At 46.6% G+C, this 18,389-nt stretch overlaps 2 protein-coding genes across 3 annotated transcripts in view; one reads left to right on the forward strand and one right to left on the reverse strand.

The window, feature by feature from the left end:
• Positions 1-11,364, reverse strand: part of LOC111151333 (DnaJ heat shock protein family (Hsp40) member C7) — a 28,909-nt gene extending 17,545 nt beyond the window's left edge. The window contains exon 1 of one of the 2 annotated variants that reach the window (XM_022509259.1): positions 11,270-11,364. In XM_022509259.1, the coding sequence (XP_022364967.1) occupies positions 11,270-11,346 (77 nt within the window). In that variant the 5' untranslated portion in view covers positions 11,347-11,364. Of the gene's footprint in view, positions 1-2,491; positions 2,613-11,269 lie in introns of those variants that run through there. The other variant, XM_022509260.1, reaches the window with a different exon arrangement.
• A 2,599-nt stretch (positions 11,365-13,963) lies between these two features.
• On the forward strand, positions 13,964-18,012 carry LOC111151452 (NFKB inhibitor interacting Ras like 2). The gene is made up of 4 exons (XM_022509453.1): positions 13,964-14,071; positions 15,038-15,145; positions 15,547-15,788; positions 16,422-18,012. The coding sequence occupies exons 2-4, from the start codon at positions 15,052-15,054 to the stop codon at positions 16,659-16,661; spliced, it is 576 nt and encodes a 191-aa protein (XP_022365161.1). The 5' UTR covers positions 13,964-14,071; positions 15,038-15,051; the 3' UTR covers positions 16,662-18,012.
• Positions 18,013-18,389: the final 377 nt, after the last annotated feature.

The following is an 18,389-nucleotide window of genomic DNA, read 5'->3' on the forward strand; positions in this document are numbered from 1 at the left end:
ACACCCAACATGGGGCTCAAACGCATTATCCCGAGATCAAGAGTTGCATGTTCCTCTGAGCCAGCCAGGTGCCCCTGAATTTTTACATTTGTTTTCTTTCCACTGTGTCACTACTGCTGCCTCTTTAGCAAACATAAAAATTCAGTTACAGATCACTCCATTCAGGGGCAATGATTTCTGAATGTGAAATGGGTCACATCCTTAGAGTTCTATTGATTTACTTTCTTGAAAACTGGCTCATCCATTTGTCACTGAAAGGACAAGCAGAGCAAAAGCAGGTGGCAAAGGAGTTAAAAGCACAGCACATTGGTGTTTAAGATGGAGGACGGAGCTGAGTGACAGCAGAGACCAAGAACCTGGATAACAGGGACATATGAGGTATAGCCTGCAAGTGCCATGCTCTCATTTGTACCCATCTACTGATGTTCTCTCTGCCTATCAAATCTATGTGGGTACTTATGCCCCCCTACCATTCCTATAGTACCTTGTATAACCACCAAGTGGATAATACCAGAATTTCTGCCCTATTCCAAGATCCATTTTTGAAGCTGTGCCATTAGACAAATTGTACTTTCTGAAAGGAATAATGTTATGTAAGGAGAATTATATTCCAGATCAAGGAACGAGAATCGGGTAAGACATGACTAACAATGTTTTAAAAGAACTAGTAACCTCTATCAAAGATACACCAAATCATTTTAATGACCAAACTGAGTGACAAAGATTAATTCTTTACCCAAGTGATTCCTGCAACATAACTAAATATCTGAGCATTTTTGTAATACGGAAGAATCTGTTTCTTTTTCTGTCCTCTACACACCCAAAAAAGAATCCAGTGCAAGGGACATAGGGACAGAAGTACCTAATTCTTAACATAGTGATGGTATGGGAGTTTACAGCTTGATTCTATGGACATCGGCACTGGGAAGATTTGATTTATTTACTTACGTATTTTAAACTATAAAGTGGCAAAGCCGCCCTCCTTTTATTGAAGTGATCTCCCTTTGCATTCTTCTCCAGTACTGTCCTGGCAAGCCCTACTAACATAAAAAGGCTGCTAGAAGAAAGGAGAAGGAAAATGGGAATGATCTATAAATGTTGACAGATTTAAACTGCGATGGACATAAATCTGTTTGAATTAATTTACACCAACTGGTACAATGCTATAAAGCGGCCATTTGCTATTAACAGTCCTTAAGAAGGATCCCCCCAACTGCAAGATTTACAGGACCAACTGCAACCTTTCTACATGGTGTACACCATCCTGCAGCTCTAAATTAAGCAAGGCACTATAAAACTATGAGGAGCCTATCCTTTAAGAGGAGACATGTCAAGAGATCTGAAGAAAGGGCTTCCCCAACACTGGATGTCAGAAGCTGAGTCAGACGACTGAAGAAATGGAGTGGTAATTCAAAGGAAACATTGGGCCTACAGTGCACCTAAGAAGACCTAGTCTTCTCTTTAGCTGGCTGGTGGCTAAGAATACACAAATCCTTGAGGAAAACCAAGGGTATCTAGGCCCTTGAAAAGACACCGTATTAGCAGTAGAAAGCTTGTTAGTCAAAGGGGAAGCAATCTGTAGAGCTACAGAAAGGTGCCCTTTCTTTCCTAAAACACCAACTTTCGTGGAGGCGAGGGACTTCAGCACCAGCTTCTATAAAAACACAAAAAATGACTTCTGTGGAAAGCCAGAAATAATTTCTGAAGCCTGGCACTTTCCATGCGTTATCTTCCTACCAGGTGTTACATTATTCCCATTTCTCAGAGAAGTTAAATAAGGGGTAGAGATTAAAAACTGGCCCCGGGTCAGGATGTCAAGCCAAATATGACAGATTCCAAAGCTTCTGCACTGTCTACCATGCTAAGCTTTCTCTCCAATGCTCATCTCTAGCTATTGCTTAAGACTTTAAAAATTAATCTGTCCTGCTAGGGACAAGACATGGGCAATGAATGTGAATTTCTTCAAACTAAGACATAAAATAGCCCCAGCATATAAAATCCAACTCCAGAACTACAATCTGGATTTAAACAAGCTAAATGACATTCCTAACAATTAGTCACAGAGAGAGCAGGGCTCCTTTCTCTTTAAGATATAAGACCTAGTGAACTGGACTTTGCCTCCCCCAAGAAATGCATTTCATTTTAGTAAATGGTGAGTAGATTCCATTCTAGAGCAAACAAAGCGAGTAATGTAGAGTCAGCCCACAGCAGAGAGAACAAGAAGAATTGTGTTGTGACAAGTTACCATGTTTTTAATCTCACACTGCACAGCATCAGGCCAGAATTAGCTATTCCCACACAACTGCCTCATGAAAAGGACTTATTTTCATAGAAACATGGTTGATTTACAGCTGCCTGAACAATGGGCACTTAGTGCTTTTAGGCTGAATGCTTATTTTTTGCCTCCAGGTCCAACTCCCAAAGTGGAGTCCCTCCATCGTTTTGAACCTCCCCACCAAATACACGACATGCTTTAACCAATGGGCCTGACCCTGTGAGACCAGCCGAGGAAAAAGTGGATCTTTGGAATCCAGCATGGCAGCAGCAAGAACTGAACAAGGCTGCATCAGGAACAATTCCAGGGTCAAATCCATTCTCAAGTCCTGCCCTGGGAGTCTGAGAAAGGGCTGAAGCTTGTTCAAGTTGCCCTTACAGCAAAGGGACTGAAGGATGAGATGTCAAAGGCGTGGGACTGGAAAAGAAGGAGAAGAGCTGGTTAACGAGGGAATTGAGGGCAGTCTGGTGCTGGTATCTGTCACTCCACTCACCGCCGGCATCAGTGGATTTGATAACCAAGTGAAGTTACAACATGTAGCTACCAAAACATAGCACTGGGAAAGGAAGGACTAGAATTAATTAGGTCCGCCTGGACCAACCAAAAAGAAGAAAGAGGTGCACAATGGACTAAATGACACTACAGGTTATTTTCTATGGCCACAAAATAAAATTCAGACTAAACCCTGAAATATAATACCACATCAAGATAGAGACTTGGCCATAACTGACCTACTGGACCTATTAATAGCTACACTACATCTCTAGAACTTTTTCAGATTTCGAAGGCATTCATGGGCCTCCTGAAGTGGTTAAGGCAATATTCTCTCAGGTCCTTCAACGGAGGAAGAGCCAGTGAAGTATCCAAGGCAGCTGCACAAGCGGCCTAACTCTGACAGTCCCAGATTTTTTCCCACTAGATCCTGTTAGCCAATGTCAAGGTTTTTGGATTAAAACTAATTTATCTAGTTTCCCACCAAATCTCTAAGCAGAATAAGCTTCATCTCTGACTTGCCAGGAGATGCTGGGAAAGACTCTACCCTCCACCAAACCAGTCCTTTCACTTTAACAGCCAGCAACAAATTCCTATGAAAAGAGCTACTGAAAGATTTTTAAAAACTTCTATCCTCTTTGGAAGTACCAGGGGGCGGGGGGGGGGGGGGGTTCCACCACAATAGAGACTGCGCTGGAGGACCTGGGCAGCCTTCTCTCTGACAGAAACAGGTAAGGAGACTACATTCCACTCTTGGTCTGCTTTGCTGTTTTAAGATGTATTTCTTTATTTTTTGGAAATAACTTCATCAATGAGAAAACTGCAGCCTGACACCTGCTCTTCTACACTACACGTGTTAAAAATCTGTATATCCTCTGATCATGCAATTATATTCTCTCTCCCCCAAGGCAGCACTCATTCATCACTGACGCTAATTACTCCAACGAACAGTGCCAAGGGAACCATTTGGTATCACACAGGTCTTAGCAAGGCTCAGCATCATGTGACCAATTCAGACGACTTGGGCTTATGATGACCAGTCGACTCTGCACGTTTATAGCTCAGCTAAATTAAACATACATTCAAATACCATACTTCACATTGCAATGGGACCCAAATTAGATGCCCTATAAAAATCTCCATTGTCTTTCTCAATACTTCCAAGTTGAATGGTAAAGCAAGATCTTCACCTTCGACCAACTGGTCTATCTTTTAGCAATGAGAAAGTTAGAGAATTTTACTCATCAGCTTTCATGAATGCAGGGTACACTGGGTGGCAGTTTTGGAAAACGCCCTCAATATGACTGAGTTCTCTTTGGAAATGCTTCACATTTCATGTATTTGTGTATTATTAAAATGGGGATGAGATGCTTCAGTATCTGTACAGTGTCACTTTAAGGTTTATTAACTCTGTGCATAAAAAAAAAAAAAAAAAGTGCAGTGCCTAGGTGGTTCAGTCTATTAACCGTCTGCCTTTGGCTGAGGTGTGATCCCAGGGTCCTGGGATGGAGCTCTGGCCCTGGGGTCCCTGCTCAGCGGGAAGCCTGCTTCTCCTTGCTGCTTCTGCTATCAAATAAATAAATAAAATCTTAAAAAAAAAAAGGACTAGAACAGTTCACTATTCTATAACATCTGCAACTTAGGAAATGTGGATTAGATTTTTTTATGAGAAAAACACACCTGACTGTTTTTACTTATTTCAAGTATTTGGCTAGAATAATATATTTTTGATAAAGTCCAGGTCTTCTTCTTCTTTTTTTTTTTTTTTTTTTAAAGATTTTATTTATTTGACAGATCACAAGTAGGCAGAAAGGCGGGCAGAGAGGGGAGGGAGGAGAAGCAGGCTCCCTGCTGAGCAGAGAGCCCAATGCTGCGGGGCTTGATCCCAAGACCCTGAGATCAGGACCTGAGCTGAAGGCAGAGGCTTAACCTACTGAGACACCCAGGTGCCCCAAGTTCAGCTCTTCTAATAGCCATTAATAATACTTTAAATCAAGGTGCGCCTGGGTGGCTCAGTCGTTAAGTGTCTGCTTTCAGCTCAGGTCAAAATCCCAGGGTCCTGGGATCGAGCCCCACATCGGGCAGGAAGCCTGCTTCTCCCTCTCCCACTCCCCTTGCTTGTATTCTCTCTCTCGCTGTCTCTCTCTGTCAAATAAATATATAAAATCTTAAAAAAAAAAACAAAAAACTTTAAATCAAAAGAGATACAGAAGCTTGAATGAGATTTTTTTTCTCTTTTTTGCATTTTCTTGATGTATTCGGCTACTTTTGATGTGGAAGAAAAATCTAACTGCTAAAAATACAACTCAGGACAAGATGATTTCTTTTGTTAGAGCACAGAGGAGTGTTTCAGGGCCTTGGGTTCTGGAGACCATTCTACTGGCAGGAAGAATCTCAGAAAAAGCTACCTATTAACAATAACACTTTATACTGTCCCTAAGACAAATATCCTTTAGGCATTCTTACCATATTTACTACTTCCAAAATGTCACCTTCACTCTGTGACTGTTGCACCCATTTCTCTTATTCAGTCAAGTATACTAGTTGTTCTTTGATCTAGAAACATCCTCCACCCTTTAGAATTTACGGGATCTTGGCCAGTCTCAGAGTAGAAATTCCTTCCTCCTTCCCACAGCCCAAGACCTCTTGTCCCCAAAGGCATGTCAGAGGGCCTGTTTCATGTTGTACTCTCTCTGACCTCCATGAGAGAATAAGTAAAAGAAGCCCAGGAGCCTTTTATTCCATCTTACCAAACACATACTATTCTTTCTTCGTTTTCTAACTAGTCTACGGATGAAATGACAAGTTTTATCTATATAGGTAGGTGGAACAATTCCACGGACTCAGCGCTTGCTGAATGCAAGGTGCTATATACTGGGTATGAATGAAGGCTTCAAAATGGTCCAGAGAAAACAGAGGGTGGGTTCTCCACCAGGTGGTAAAAGTGAGCTACCCACCTTCCTTTACCCACTTCCTTTACCTTTGCTTTAGAATAAACAGCTTCTATTTTCACTTTAAAACATAATTAAAATACCAATCCTTCTCCCAAAAAGAGGGGAGGAGACAAAGATGAAGAAAACTCATTAACATACCAGTTCAAGTTGTTCTCTTTCTGAACATTGGGGGTGGGGGGAGGTATGCCTCAACAGGGGCAGGGCCAGAAAGGACCAAGGGGAGTCACAGATAAAGTCTACACAAGGCAGCAGCACTCTCTACTGCTCAAGTAGGGAAGGACACCAGGCAACACACTGGAGTTGGCAATGTCTTATTCAGTGTGGGGGGAAAAAAGCAATCAACTAATCAATTGACCCAGACAGAAATCCTATTGTTACCCACAGAAAGATATTCCCATGAAACAGTTGACTCAACCACAATATATTTATGCTAGTTCCTTAAATGGGAGGTGTCACAAGCTGGCATCTACCTAACCTTTACTCCAGGGGAGAGGAGACCCAACCATAATGCTGCCTCTGAGAAACTTCTCAGAAGCTAATCTGAGGACATAAGTCCTGGCCTCTCAGCAACAGTCAGTCTTGTTTTCATAACATACCCCCAAACCCACCATTTTCTATCCCTCGGTTCCCTACTCTGTGAGATCTCCTACTACCCTCATTGGGACATTAGCACCCAACAAAAATCTAGAACTAAGGAACTATAATTAAGAAAAAGGCTGCTTTCTGAGTTTTGGGGGGAGCGAGGGGTGGAAGTGGGAACCAGAGTGGGGAGTCTAGATTGTCAACTGGTATGTGGCTTCTAAAGTTCTCACAAAAAATACTAAAAGTTATCTTGGTTCCTTACTTTAACAGGTGATTGACTATCTTGGAGCAAACTGTTGGAGGAAGAACTTGCAGGACAGAAACTCCCAAGAATAAGAGAAAAATGTTGCTTGCCTGATATACCCTCCCCAAAAGCCTAATAATGAAATCAAAAGAGATGGTTAACACTTTGCTTATCTGACAATCTGGTCTCCCCACAAAAATGAGACAGAGAATATTAGGGGTCAGAATTAGACTCTGAAAGTCAATATTCCTCTTCATATTTTCTTTTCTTTTTTTTAAGATTTTATTTATTTGACAGAGATCACAAGGAGGCAGAGAGGCAGGCATAGAGAGAGGGAGAAGCAGGCTCCCTGCTGAGCAGAGAGCCATGTGGGGCTCAATTCCAGGACCCTGGGATCATGACCTGAGCCGAAGGCAGAGGCTTTAACCCACTGAGCCACCCAGGCATCCCTCCTCTTCATATTTTCATTCTCAAAAGTCTCAAACACTCACACCTCTGCCAATGGTGGGATAAAACACAGGAACTGCTATTTTGATTTAGATGGGGAAGGGAAAAAATTTTCAGTCCAATAAAATGAACAGCATTGAGATAACTTGTGCAATGAATCCTGTTCTTACTGCTGAAATTCAGAGAGTTTAAAAGAATACCTGGAACGACCTCTAAGTAACTTCCACATCACTCAGCACTGAAGAAAAGGGACCAAACATTAGTGGAGTAAGGGAGAAATGGGCTCTCAGAGGGACTGTGCATCAGACCAAGGCACCTAGGTAGCCGCTGACCATTGTTCTCCAATCTTCTAAAGTCCTAGAGAAAAAAAACCAAAGGCAAGTGCCCAGTACTCAGCTTTTAAAAACTTTTAAAATACTAGCTTCAATGACTACACTCATCCCTGATTGGCTAGAATGTTCAATAAGCCTGGGTTTTAAGCCAATCAGATTTCTGGTCGTTGGGAATGGACTACACACTAGAGCAACTGCCATTCGACTTGGCTCAATTTGGTTTCTGGTTCTGGTCAGTATGTGGACCTGAATTAAAGCAGCAAGGACAGAGAGACTCTTCCTCTGCACTCTACCTTAACTCCAGTTATGATTTAACAACTTTTTAAAAGATGTTTAAGTAATCTCTACACCCAACATGGGGATGGAACTCACAACCACAAGAACAAGAGTCGTATGCTCTATCAACTGAGCCAGCTAGGCTCCCCTGATTTAACAATTTCACCACTTGTTAACATCAGGTTCAATTAATCAATCAATCAAGTTCAATCCTGGTATTCAGGATTCTGTATTCCTAACTTTATCCTTTCCTTAACCATGACTTATTTGTCCCGCCTCCCATTTCTCCACCTCTGACCCCACATTTAAAGTATACCAACATGAAAATGAAGGGTGAAAGCAGTGTTTTCACTGACTTGAATTTAAGGTCAAAGATAATATCCCCTTCAGCCTGTGTGCTCACTGAAATGTTTAGCTGCCTACCTTGGAACTTCAAGAGAAAATTTAGAGAGACAAATCCCTAAGAATTTAAAACAGAGGAAGAAGAGCTGGGGAGGGCATCCCCACAAGCTCTTCAGTTATGGCCATGAACTCCAAAATGTCCCAGGAAGCTGTAGTAAATAAACAGCAACTGCAGAAGACCCGGAGATATGGATTCAGGGTTCAGTGTTTCCCACCACCAACATGAATAGAGAAATAAAAGACAAACTCTACAGAGTTTAGATACCTGGATACCAAGAAAGGACCTAATGTTCTTGCTTGAGTCCACCATGAAAACAGACACAGAGATAATCAGATCAAGGAATCTGATAAGTATGTTCTATTTCCTAAATCTACAGCTTCCATTGGTTCCTTTAGACCCTATTATCCAGTCACGCTGGATACATGCTGAGACACAGAAGTGTTTCCTCTATTGATGAGCAACTTAAAATCCTTCGATTTTACCATAATAAAGACTACCTACAGATACCTCCCTAGCCCAGGAAATGTGACCAGAGAGCCTTCACTGGAAACAGGAATTCATATATCAGATAAAGCAGTCAGCAACTTCCCAGAAAAGTGTAACGCTTGAAATTAAATTAAATTAAATTAGCTGAATTGTAAAACCTCTGAAATTTAGCTCTCTGGCTCCCCAAGTAGCTTTCTCTATTCTGGTGGGCAAAGAGAAATAAATCATCTTCATGTTCAGAACCCTGATCTATTTTGGAGTGCCAACTAATACAACTTTTATTTTAGCCTCTCAGCTGCTATGGGGGGAAAAGAACTTTGTCAGAGTGACAGCCAAAAAAAAAAAAAAAAAAAAAAGTCAATTTCTTTTCTCTCTAGAGACACTAAAGCTAACGAAATAAAACATTTAGCCATTTAAAATGCTGCAACCGTGAGTCCCCACGTCTTGAAAGCTCTTCTCACTTTGCCCCTGTGGGACTGTAACAATTTAGCAGCGGCAGCATGCCCTTGAGCCAAGATGCAAGGAAGGAAGGACTCCTTGTTGGACTGCACAAAAACAACCCAAGAGACCCATCAACTCCTGTGTCCCCAAGTGAACTAGTAGCAGGACTGTAACAAGAGACACAAACTTGGCCAAATGACTAAAGGGCATCTGTAAGGGATGTCCCTATCCCATGCCCTGCTATGACTACACAGGATTACAGGATACATGAAAAATGTAAAACCACCTTCCTCCCGAACTTCTACATCATCACACAATTTTCAGCACTGGAAAAGCATACATAAACAAGGCTTTTTCTTATTAACAAGAGCCTAGTGTTTACTCTCCTAAGGATGCCTTTTATATGGCAGGAAGTAAAAATGTGAGTTTTATTTCACTATATTTTCCTTTCGATTTGCTCACCTAAGTTGTATATAATAAATATCCATGTCTTACTATAACTAAAAGAGATCTATATAAATATGTATTACGTATAAGTCTATTTAACAGAGATATATTTTTTTCATATTTAAATTTACAGTACTTTTCCTCAGTGGTAGATAAGACAACTATGCATTTTACACTCAAGGACATCTTAAATTCTACAAAATAAGGCAGTTAACCTAAGTCAACACCCCTCCTTATTCTGCTGTACTGCTACCAATTACTGTATTATTGTGTGATGTGGTCATGTTACAGCATCACCTATTTTCCATTTCTTAATACAACTTCAGGTTCATTTACTATAACTTCTGTTGTTTGTTTGTTTAAAAAAGGACCTGCTTTAGATAGAGGGCTTTGAAGTAAAACTCCAATTAGGCACAAAGATCTATACTAAGTAGGTGAAGGTTTTTTTCAAATTACTACATATAGCCCAGGTCCCTATTTATAGCACACAAAACACCCCCACTGAACTCTTCATAATACCAAGTAAATTCTTGCAATTAATGTAAGCTCTGTCTGTGGGGGGTTGAGATGGGTGGGGGTTGTTTCTCATTTGGTAGTTCCTCACTGATGCTTAATTCTAAACACCTGAGAAGAACTAGGTATGATGTGAAAACTCAAAACTAAGAACAGACTAGACTCTGGTATCCTGCCTTCTCTGATTATCCCTGGGGCTTACTACACACTTTGTCAAGCCTCTCAGTTCCCAAGAGATCTCGGGATACAGGGTGCAGTAAACTACCCTGAAGCTTGGTTACTATTCATTCCGCCATAGTGAGTACCTCCTGTATTTCTAACTTGGATAGTAAAAAATTCTCAAGAATCCTGGTTTCCAATCTCATGAAGCCAGACTGAAGCCATACAGGGTTTAGTACAAAGACCTGAAAGATGAGGGAAGGAGACTGAGGGACTTGTAGTCAATTAATCTGCAGTTGATAGGAAAGGGCTCCGGGCTTTCCGAACCTTTTCCTTAATTCTCCTTCAGGATTAGCACAAGTATAACTACCCACAATCGTGTTCCAACCAACTTCCAACAGTCTGCCTTAGCTGTAGCCAGAATCCAGAGTGTTCTCGAAAACCACTCACTCAGCAGCTCCCTTGGCTAGTCCAGACTGGCAATCTCGAGCCACTGCGGCTGCCCAGCAGTGCCAACAGCGCCCAAACAGTTGCCTTCCTCTCTGCTGTTTAACTTAAGAAAGCACAGCCCTGGGAAGAATGAGGATCTTCCTCCGGAAGGACGGAGGGGCAGGAGTTTGACGTGCAGAGCATGAGAGAAGGCCCTCACTCTTCTTCCTTCTTTCTCTTTCATCTCCGACTTCTGGGGTACGGGGAAGGGACACCAGGTCAATAATGGAGACACACTCGGACCCAGCCTAGTGGTCGCTGGGGTACATTACTGAACAGTGGGGGTGAGAACAGGGGGTGAAGAGAACAAGGGCTTTGGAGATGCAAAGTGCTGGCAGACAACAATGCACAGAAGTTAACAAGAGAAGGGGGGCCGGGGGGGCGATGTAAGGAAGTCGTCATCGTCGCCGCGCAGCCTCCCCCACCCCACAACAGACCTCTGAGATTCCCCTAAAAGACCCGGCCTCTACGATAAGGGCGACGTTCCTCCTGGCTGGAGAACAAGGCCGTGCCTCTGCTCCCCAACCAGGCGGAAGCAGGAGGGGAGGGCCGACCTCCGGGAGCGCCCCTTCAGAGGGTCTATCCGGACTTCTCTCAAATGGGGGGGGGGGGGGTCGGGTCGCGGAGGGCGGGGCATCGCCTCAACAGGGGTCGCATCATGGCAGGGACGGGTTTCCCGGGGTCATGGAGCTGAAGCTCGCCCCTTCTATTCCCCCGCTACCCGGTTACCTCTTCGCTTCCTCATCGTCGTGCAGCTCTGGCTCGGTCGCCGCCATTACCACATCGCACTCCGCGGCAGCCGCCATCTTACCGCCGGGACCAGAGAGGCGGGTGGGAGGCAGGCGATGAAGAGCACTTCCGGCTGGAGCATCGAGCAGCTCAGCAGCGCTGCGCCCAGAGAGGCCCCCTCGGGCCCGTCTACCAGCGAGAGGCTCTGCTTGGGGCCAGAGCGGCCTCCCGCCCCCGGAGGTCCACGGTGGTCTCCGCGCTGGGGCGGGGGCCCAGGGACCGTTCCTGTGCGTAGGGGGCGCCACTTTATCCGTGGGTCGGAAGTGGGGGGGATAAGGAGGGTGACGCCTCTCTAGGCCTGAGTTGTCCTCAGTATGCTGAAAGCTTCGTTGCCATAGCAACTTGCAATCGTAGAGCGTCTCCGGTAAGGTGCAGGAGAGTCTAAGTTGGGTTGAGGACTCGATGACCCGGGACTCCGGAGGAAAAGATCTCCCACTACTACCTTCCCGACCTCGGAGTGTGTCCACAGCTTCCTCCCAGGAAAGGCAAGAAGACACACTTTGAGCCCAGGTTCCTCAGCTTTCATCGGCCCTTGGAAGCCCTGCCCAACCAAGCCAGGGGAACGCAGGGCGTCTTCACCCCGCGCCTTTCATCCCCTCTGGATCTCCAAGCAACAACTGGTTCATCACCCTAATGACGCTGACCCTTTTATGAGGCTGCTTTCATGTCAACTGCCTGGGAGTGCCATCTCAGCATTAAGTCTAGGGAGGGTGGCACGGCGCCCCAGACCCTGCCCTGGAGTTTATAAGGCAGCTCGCAGGGTGAGGTCCCTGCTCCATAGTGTCCCCAGTACTCTCACCCTTTATAGAAACACCCTGCTCAGCACCCTTGTCTTGCCGAATGCAGTCTGGACTGGGAACTCAGACAGGGCAAGGACACAGCTTAATCACGTTTGTAGTACCTCCCTCACCCAAACCAATAGTTTTTGTGGGTATGAATTAAACTGGAGTTTCCTGAGGTTAAATTAGGGGAGTTTGAGGTTAAATTTTTAGAGTTAAGAGGAACTAAAATAAGAAGGGGGCAAGTGAATTTAAAAAGGATGGACTCCTTTCCTCCATTCCTCCCTAGTATGTGCCATTCTCAGTAGGCTTCTTCCAAGGTCCTGCTTACCACAGTGCTAAGGGGGCAGAAACCACACCCACTACGGGGTAGGGAAGGACGGGAAAGCATAGTGGGTGGGAAGAGAGAAGTCATTCAGCCAGCCAGTCATTCATTAGCCTCTCCAAAGTGCCTATTTTGTGCTAGTTTGGGAGGGCACAGACTCACAGACCACTTGCCCTGTCTGCCAGTGGCTCATAGTCTACCATCTACTGCAGGAAGCCAACCTGTTTTTAGACTATCTTTCCCCGTGTTCTTTGTATCTAAGCCAACTCATTTACTCTCATAACTTTAATTTTAGCTGTAGATGACACTGAACTCCGTTGATATCTCTAACCTAGACTTCACATTTGTGAATTCTAGATCTCTATATCCAATTATCTACTGGGTCTCTTGGGTGTTTCACAAACCCTGGAGACATAATATATTTAAGTTGAACGTGTCATTCTCTCCCACTTTTCAACAAAAGAAGAAACAAATGCAGTACTTGAGTCTCTTTTTATAAAGAATTCCTTATCTTGCCAAATGGATTCACCATGCAACTGGCCACCAAATTAGAAAGATAGGAGACATGATAAACTCCCTCTTTCTTACTCCTGATTCCCAATTTGTCACCAAGCCTTGTGATTCTCCTACCCAGTGTCTTCTCAATCTATCTCTCTCTGTTCCATCCCAATTCAGGCTCTCATCACTTTTATTTTTAAAACTTGTAATACTACCATAGTCGTCTAACAGGCCCCCAGTCTCATCTCCCTCCATTTTTTCTTCTCCTACCAATGACTTTCTACACTTGATCTTAGCCAAAAGGCCAAGAGGCGATTACCAATGACTTTCTTAAAAGCAAAAAGTGATCATGCCACTTCATCGGCATAAAATCTATCAATGGCTTTCCACCGCTGTTAGGATACAGCTTGAACTCTTTGACCTACCACACAAAGTCTTTGATTATTTGCCTCCTTTCGACCATCAGTATTGACCCCAAATACTTGTAGTTCCAGAAAATGCCATGACTTTTGCTGGTTTCCTCCACCCTTTCCTTCCACACCCTTAAAATCTCAAAACAGACATAACCTCCTCCAGGAAGTTTTCCGTGATGCCCGCTGTCCCTGAAGTTAAATGCCCTTTGCTGTGTTCCCACAGCACCTCCGTAATAGTTCTCACTGCGCTGTACTGTAACTGTTGGTTTAGATGTCTAGCTCCTCCCGACCGTGACCTTCTAATTTGTCCATTTTTCTCTCAGCATGTGGTTTTGTACCTGGCACAGAGTAGGTCTTCAGAAGACATCTGACGAATAAACGATTGAATAAAAGAAGTGTTACTGCACTATGGTAGTCATTAGAGAAAGAACATCTGGGCATCAGAGACACCGGCACCTCGCTCCAGGGAGCCTAGAACCGTGCGCTCAGGTGCACAGCGCACCCAGGTCCCGTCATTCTCCCCGCCGGCCTCTGGGGGCGCTGTGTGTCCGGCTCCCGCTGGCCGCCGCCGGAATTGGTCACGCCGGACGGAAGCTGGAGGGGCGGGGCCGGACGGAGCCTGGAAGGACCCCGGAGGAAAAGCGGAGTCCTTGTGGCTGTGCTGCCCCTCCCCTGGTCCCGGCGCTCCTGGAGGGGCCCGGCCGGGGTGCTGCGAGGGCTCCGGGAGGTACGGAGCCGGGAGGCCACTGCGTCCGCGCCCCCTTAGGTGGCGGGCCTCTGTCTCCGATTCCCTCGGGGGGAAATCTGTGGCGGAAGCCCTCTGGCAGTCTCTCTTGGGGGTGTCCCTTAGTTGCGGGCCCCGCAGGCGGGAGGAAGGATCTGTATCAGGATTTTACTTGACAGATCTCTGTTTGGGACATCTTTCGGGAACACATCTGTATCTGTTCTCTGGGGCAGTCTTGGTCGGGGGTTCCTTCTTGGAAGCCTGTGTTTGGGATGCCTTCGACGAGATCTCTCTCTGGGACCTCTTCGGAGAAGGGGTTTCTGTGTCTGAGCCTTCTCATTCTGCTTTGTCAGTCCAAGGGCAGCACATATTTTCCCCTTTCCAAAGCCTTTTCCCCTTAGATTCTTTCACTCTTTTCTTTCCTGTCTGATGTTCATCTTAGCCATTGACTTGACTGGGAATTAGAGAGAATTAGTTGCTGTCCAGGTAAATCATACAAGAAGGCAAAATACTCTCCTTATTTGCTCACTCTCCCTAGGAAGAGTGGCTTGAGACAGATCCACACGGAATAGCATTCCTGCTTATCTCTCCATGGAGTCATGGTTCAAGACCGGAAGCTGAGCCAGCGCTCCCTTCAGCAACTGGTCTTCCACATCCTGTGCACAGAAGGGAGCCTGGGCAGTGGCTCCTTTAAACCAGAGACTCTTCTCCCTTTATGGCAGCATTTACCGACAACCTGCCCTGAGCCAGTTACTGGCCCTGTACTGCTTATAACAAAGATGAATAAATTATAGCTCACTGTCCATTAGTGGACATAGACATATCATTCCAGTACACCCTGACCCTAGGAGGGGACAGACGTTGCTCCATCCCTGAGGCCGTGTATTCTGTGCAGATCCTGGGCTCTCGGTTATGGGAGATCTACCCTGTTTTCATCCCACCTCACCAAGTATGCTTCTGCTTTTCAAGGTTGAAGGCTAAGCATGGGGAAGAGCTGCAAGGTAGTCGTGTGTGGCCAGGCATCTGTGGGCAAAACTTCAATCCTGGAGCAGCTTCTGTATGGGAACCATGTAGTAGGTGAGTGTTGTTGGGGGTGGGGGAATGGTGGAAGAAGTTGAAGAATAAGTAGGATTTGATCACAACACGAAAAGGCTAAAAGCTGCTGGTAGTGGTTATTACACCCCACAGAGTAAAATCTGCATAATGACCCCAACCCTAGCATATTGAAATCCAAAGAGAGGAAACCCAATACTTGAGACAGGGAGGAAAAGTTCTCAAGTCACACTTTTGCTTAGCATGGGATTAGCATGAGGTTAATGTCTGTTTCCTGCTCCCCACCCCCCCAAGTCATCCAGTCCTGCTGGACTGTCCATCCCCTTCTCTCTCGGGCTGGTTAAGCTCGTTAGGATATACTCAGTCCCTCATATTTTCCATCTGCCTTCTCTCTACAAACAACTTTTCTCTTCATCTTATCACAGGTTCTGAGATGATTGAGACCCAGGAAGACATCTACGTGGGCTCCATTGAGACCGACCGGGGTGTGAGGGAGCAGGTGCGTTTCTACGACACCCGGGGGCTCCGAGATGGGGCTGAGCTGCCCCGGCACTGCTTCTCCTGCACTGACGGCTATGTCCTGGTCTACAGCACGGACAGCCGAGAGTCCTTTCAGCGTGTGGAGCTGCTCAAGAAGGAGATCGACAAATCCAAGGACAAGAAGGAGGTGTGTGAAGGGGTGGAGGACACTGGTGATGAGCAGGAGTGGACCCTGGGCTGGCTTTGGGGAGCCTGGCATGGCTCTGATTTTCATTCGTATCCCAGGAGGTGGGGTGGGAGCCACATGGGGGATGGATGGAGACCACGGGAGGCGGTCTTCCCCCTGGAGGCAGCCATGTGCTGAGGCAGCTTGACCAGAGAGGCTTTCCTTTAATTTCGGGGGTTCCTGACCTAACCCTAGAAGCCCCCACTAATCTTTCTTGAAGATGCTTCCTTGCTCTTAGCTGTGAAGGCCCTTCTGTTCCCGAATCCCCCTATAAGCTGTAGGAATTTGGGGGATGCTCCCTTACCAGGTGTTTAGACAGAGTGATTGCTTGTAATGGGCAGGTATAGGAGATAGAGGGCTTGTAAGGGAACTCCTGGAGGGAGGGTAAATGAGGCCAGAATTTCAGTGGAGGAAGGAGAGGACAAAGCAACCATCTCCCTCTCTCTAGTCATTGTTTCTGATCTAGGAAGAGGTGAAACATTAGCCAGTGAGACTTTTGCTCGTCTTAGGACTCCTAGGTAGATGTCTGCCGTCACACCCAGGCCTGAGGTCCACTGTACAACCTCAGGTCTCTACTCTGTCCATCTTCCCAAGGTCACCATCGTGGTCCTGGGCAACAAGTGTGACCTGCAGGAGCAGCGGCGTGTCGACCCAGATGTGGCTCAGCACTGGGCCAAGTCCGAGAAGGTGAAGCTGTGGGAGGTGTCTGTGGCCGACCGCCGCTCCCTGCTGGAGCCCTTCGTCTACCTGGCCAGCAAGATGACCCAGCCCCAGAGCAAGTCTGCTTTTCCCCTCAGCCGCAAGAACAAGGGCAGCGGCTCCTTGGATGGCTGAAGAGCCGCCATCCCTTCTCCACCTTCCCAGCCTCATTCCAGCTGCTGGGACTCTGGAAGATGTGTCTAGGGGTGGGGTTAGGCAAAGCTGTCCTTCCCAGGCTAGGCAGCTGGGCTCTCCCAGGCTCAGTCACTTTCGCTCCCTCTCAGCTCGGGGAAGTGCAGATAATCTAGGCTAGTCCCCCCCACCCCAAGCCCCCTCCTGTCCAGCATTCATCATCCCTGTGCTGCTGTGACCTGGGGCAGTTGTGGGTCAGTGTCCCCTACCACGTGCCCTGGGTGGGAAGCAGAACTGCCATGCAGAAGTGCTTGGTCCAGGCTCTGGTTCCAGTCACGGGGTCCCCTCACCTGTGGGTTTCTTGCTAGGGACAGGCACACACACATGCGCACACACTCACACTTACGGCACCAGCCTGGACTCTGGAGAAAGGCGTATGTGTGTGTAGATGTGTGCATGCGTGTGCCTGCTGGAGTCCAGCTCTGACTATCCTCTCCCTGGCTGGAAGAAGCCAGCCTCCTGGGAGGTGTAATTTTCCGCTTTCACTCTTCCCCTCCCCAGTTGTTTTGCTTCCTCTTCCTGCTCAGGGAGCTCATGGCCCCTGTTGGCTGAGATGGGATGGAGTGATGGTTGGGCTTCACCAGCTGGCTTTGGGAGCCTGCAAGGACTTTCCCCTCTCTGGGTTTCAGTTTTCTCATCTGTAAGGTGATGGGAGATGCTTAGATGATCTTCTGGATCCTCTCCAGCCCTCAGATTTTATCATGCCTGTGGCTTGGGGCTGGCCGTTACTGTGCCCTTGGCTTCTCCCTCTTCAAGGTGCTATGCCTCCTGGCCCTGGAGGCTGAGACACTGCTCCCCCCAACCACCAGGGGGCAGGAGTGCCGCGGCCATCCAGTGTCCAGTCCGCGGACCTCACACCAGTGGGGCCTGGTCTTCACCCCTTCCTGTGGTTGTTTTCAGCTCAGAGCTGGACTTCTATTTATAAATTACTTGTGTTTCTCTGCCTGCTGCCATGGTGAAGATTGGACAAGGTGCTCCTCCAGCCCCTCCTTACCTCAGATGCCTGAACAGAACAAGGCAAACCAGTAGCAGCTTCTCAGGAGCTGACAGATCTGTTGGGACTCGGAAGGGTGGTTACACTTGTCACCCACAACTTCCTGTGTCCACGTCATGCTCCTCGTGTGCACACCCAGCATAGCTGAGACACGGGAGCCAGTGACCTCTAGTACACGCCTCTTCTCCCCAAGAGTAGGGCAGCCCGCCCAAGGCTGGGCGAGTTGAGGTAGGGCATATACAGACTCGGGCTTGAATTCATTTATTGATGCATTGGACACAATAAAATCACAACTATTATCAAAAAGTTTCCCTCCCCTCCCCCCTTCTTGTCCTCCCATTGGAAACATCTAAAAAAAAAAAAAAAGAACAGATAACGGGTGGAGACCGGTAAAGTCCCATATTGTGGGGTGAAGGAGCAGAGCTGGGGGTGGGATGGAGGTTGTGACATTGACTTTGACGGCACAAAAATGGTTCTTGAGAGTATGTCATCCTGGATCCCAACGCTCAGCTTCACAGTGAGGGGGCTGGGTGCTGGCTGGAAGGAGGGGAAGCTGGATTTAGTGTTAGGGACCAGTTTAGGGTGAGGAGCTAGAGGGGAAGGCTCTTTGGGAGCCTTGAGGTGGGAGGGGTTGTGTTTGCTGGGTTCGGAGTCTGAGACCTAGTGCTCCCCCCACC

The sequence above is a fragment of the Enhydra lutris genome, unplaced genomic scaffold (genome assembly GCF_002288905.1).
Source record: "Enhydra lutris kenyoni isolate GAN:26980312 unplaced genomic scaffold, ASM228890v2 scaffoldscaffold26, whole genome shotgun sequence".
Lineage (NCBI taxonomy): Eukaryota > Metazoa > Chordata > Mammalia > Carnivora > Mustelidae > Enhydra > Enhydra lutris.

Bases quoted from the DNA above. Each gene is read 5' to 3' on its own strand.
- LOC111151452 (XM_022509453.1), top strand. From the start codon at position 15,052: ATGGGGAAGAGCTGCAAGGTAGTCGTGTGTGGCCAGGCATCTGTGGGC. The intron at 15,146-15,546 runs GTGAGTGTTGTT...ATCTTATCACAG, and splicing joins GTATGGGAACCATGTAGTAG to GTTCTGAGATGATTGAGACC. The intron at 15,789-16,421 runs GTGTGTGAAGGG...CATCTTCCCAAG, and splicing joins AATCCAAGGACAAGAAGGAG to GTCACCATCGTGGTCCTGGG.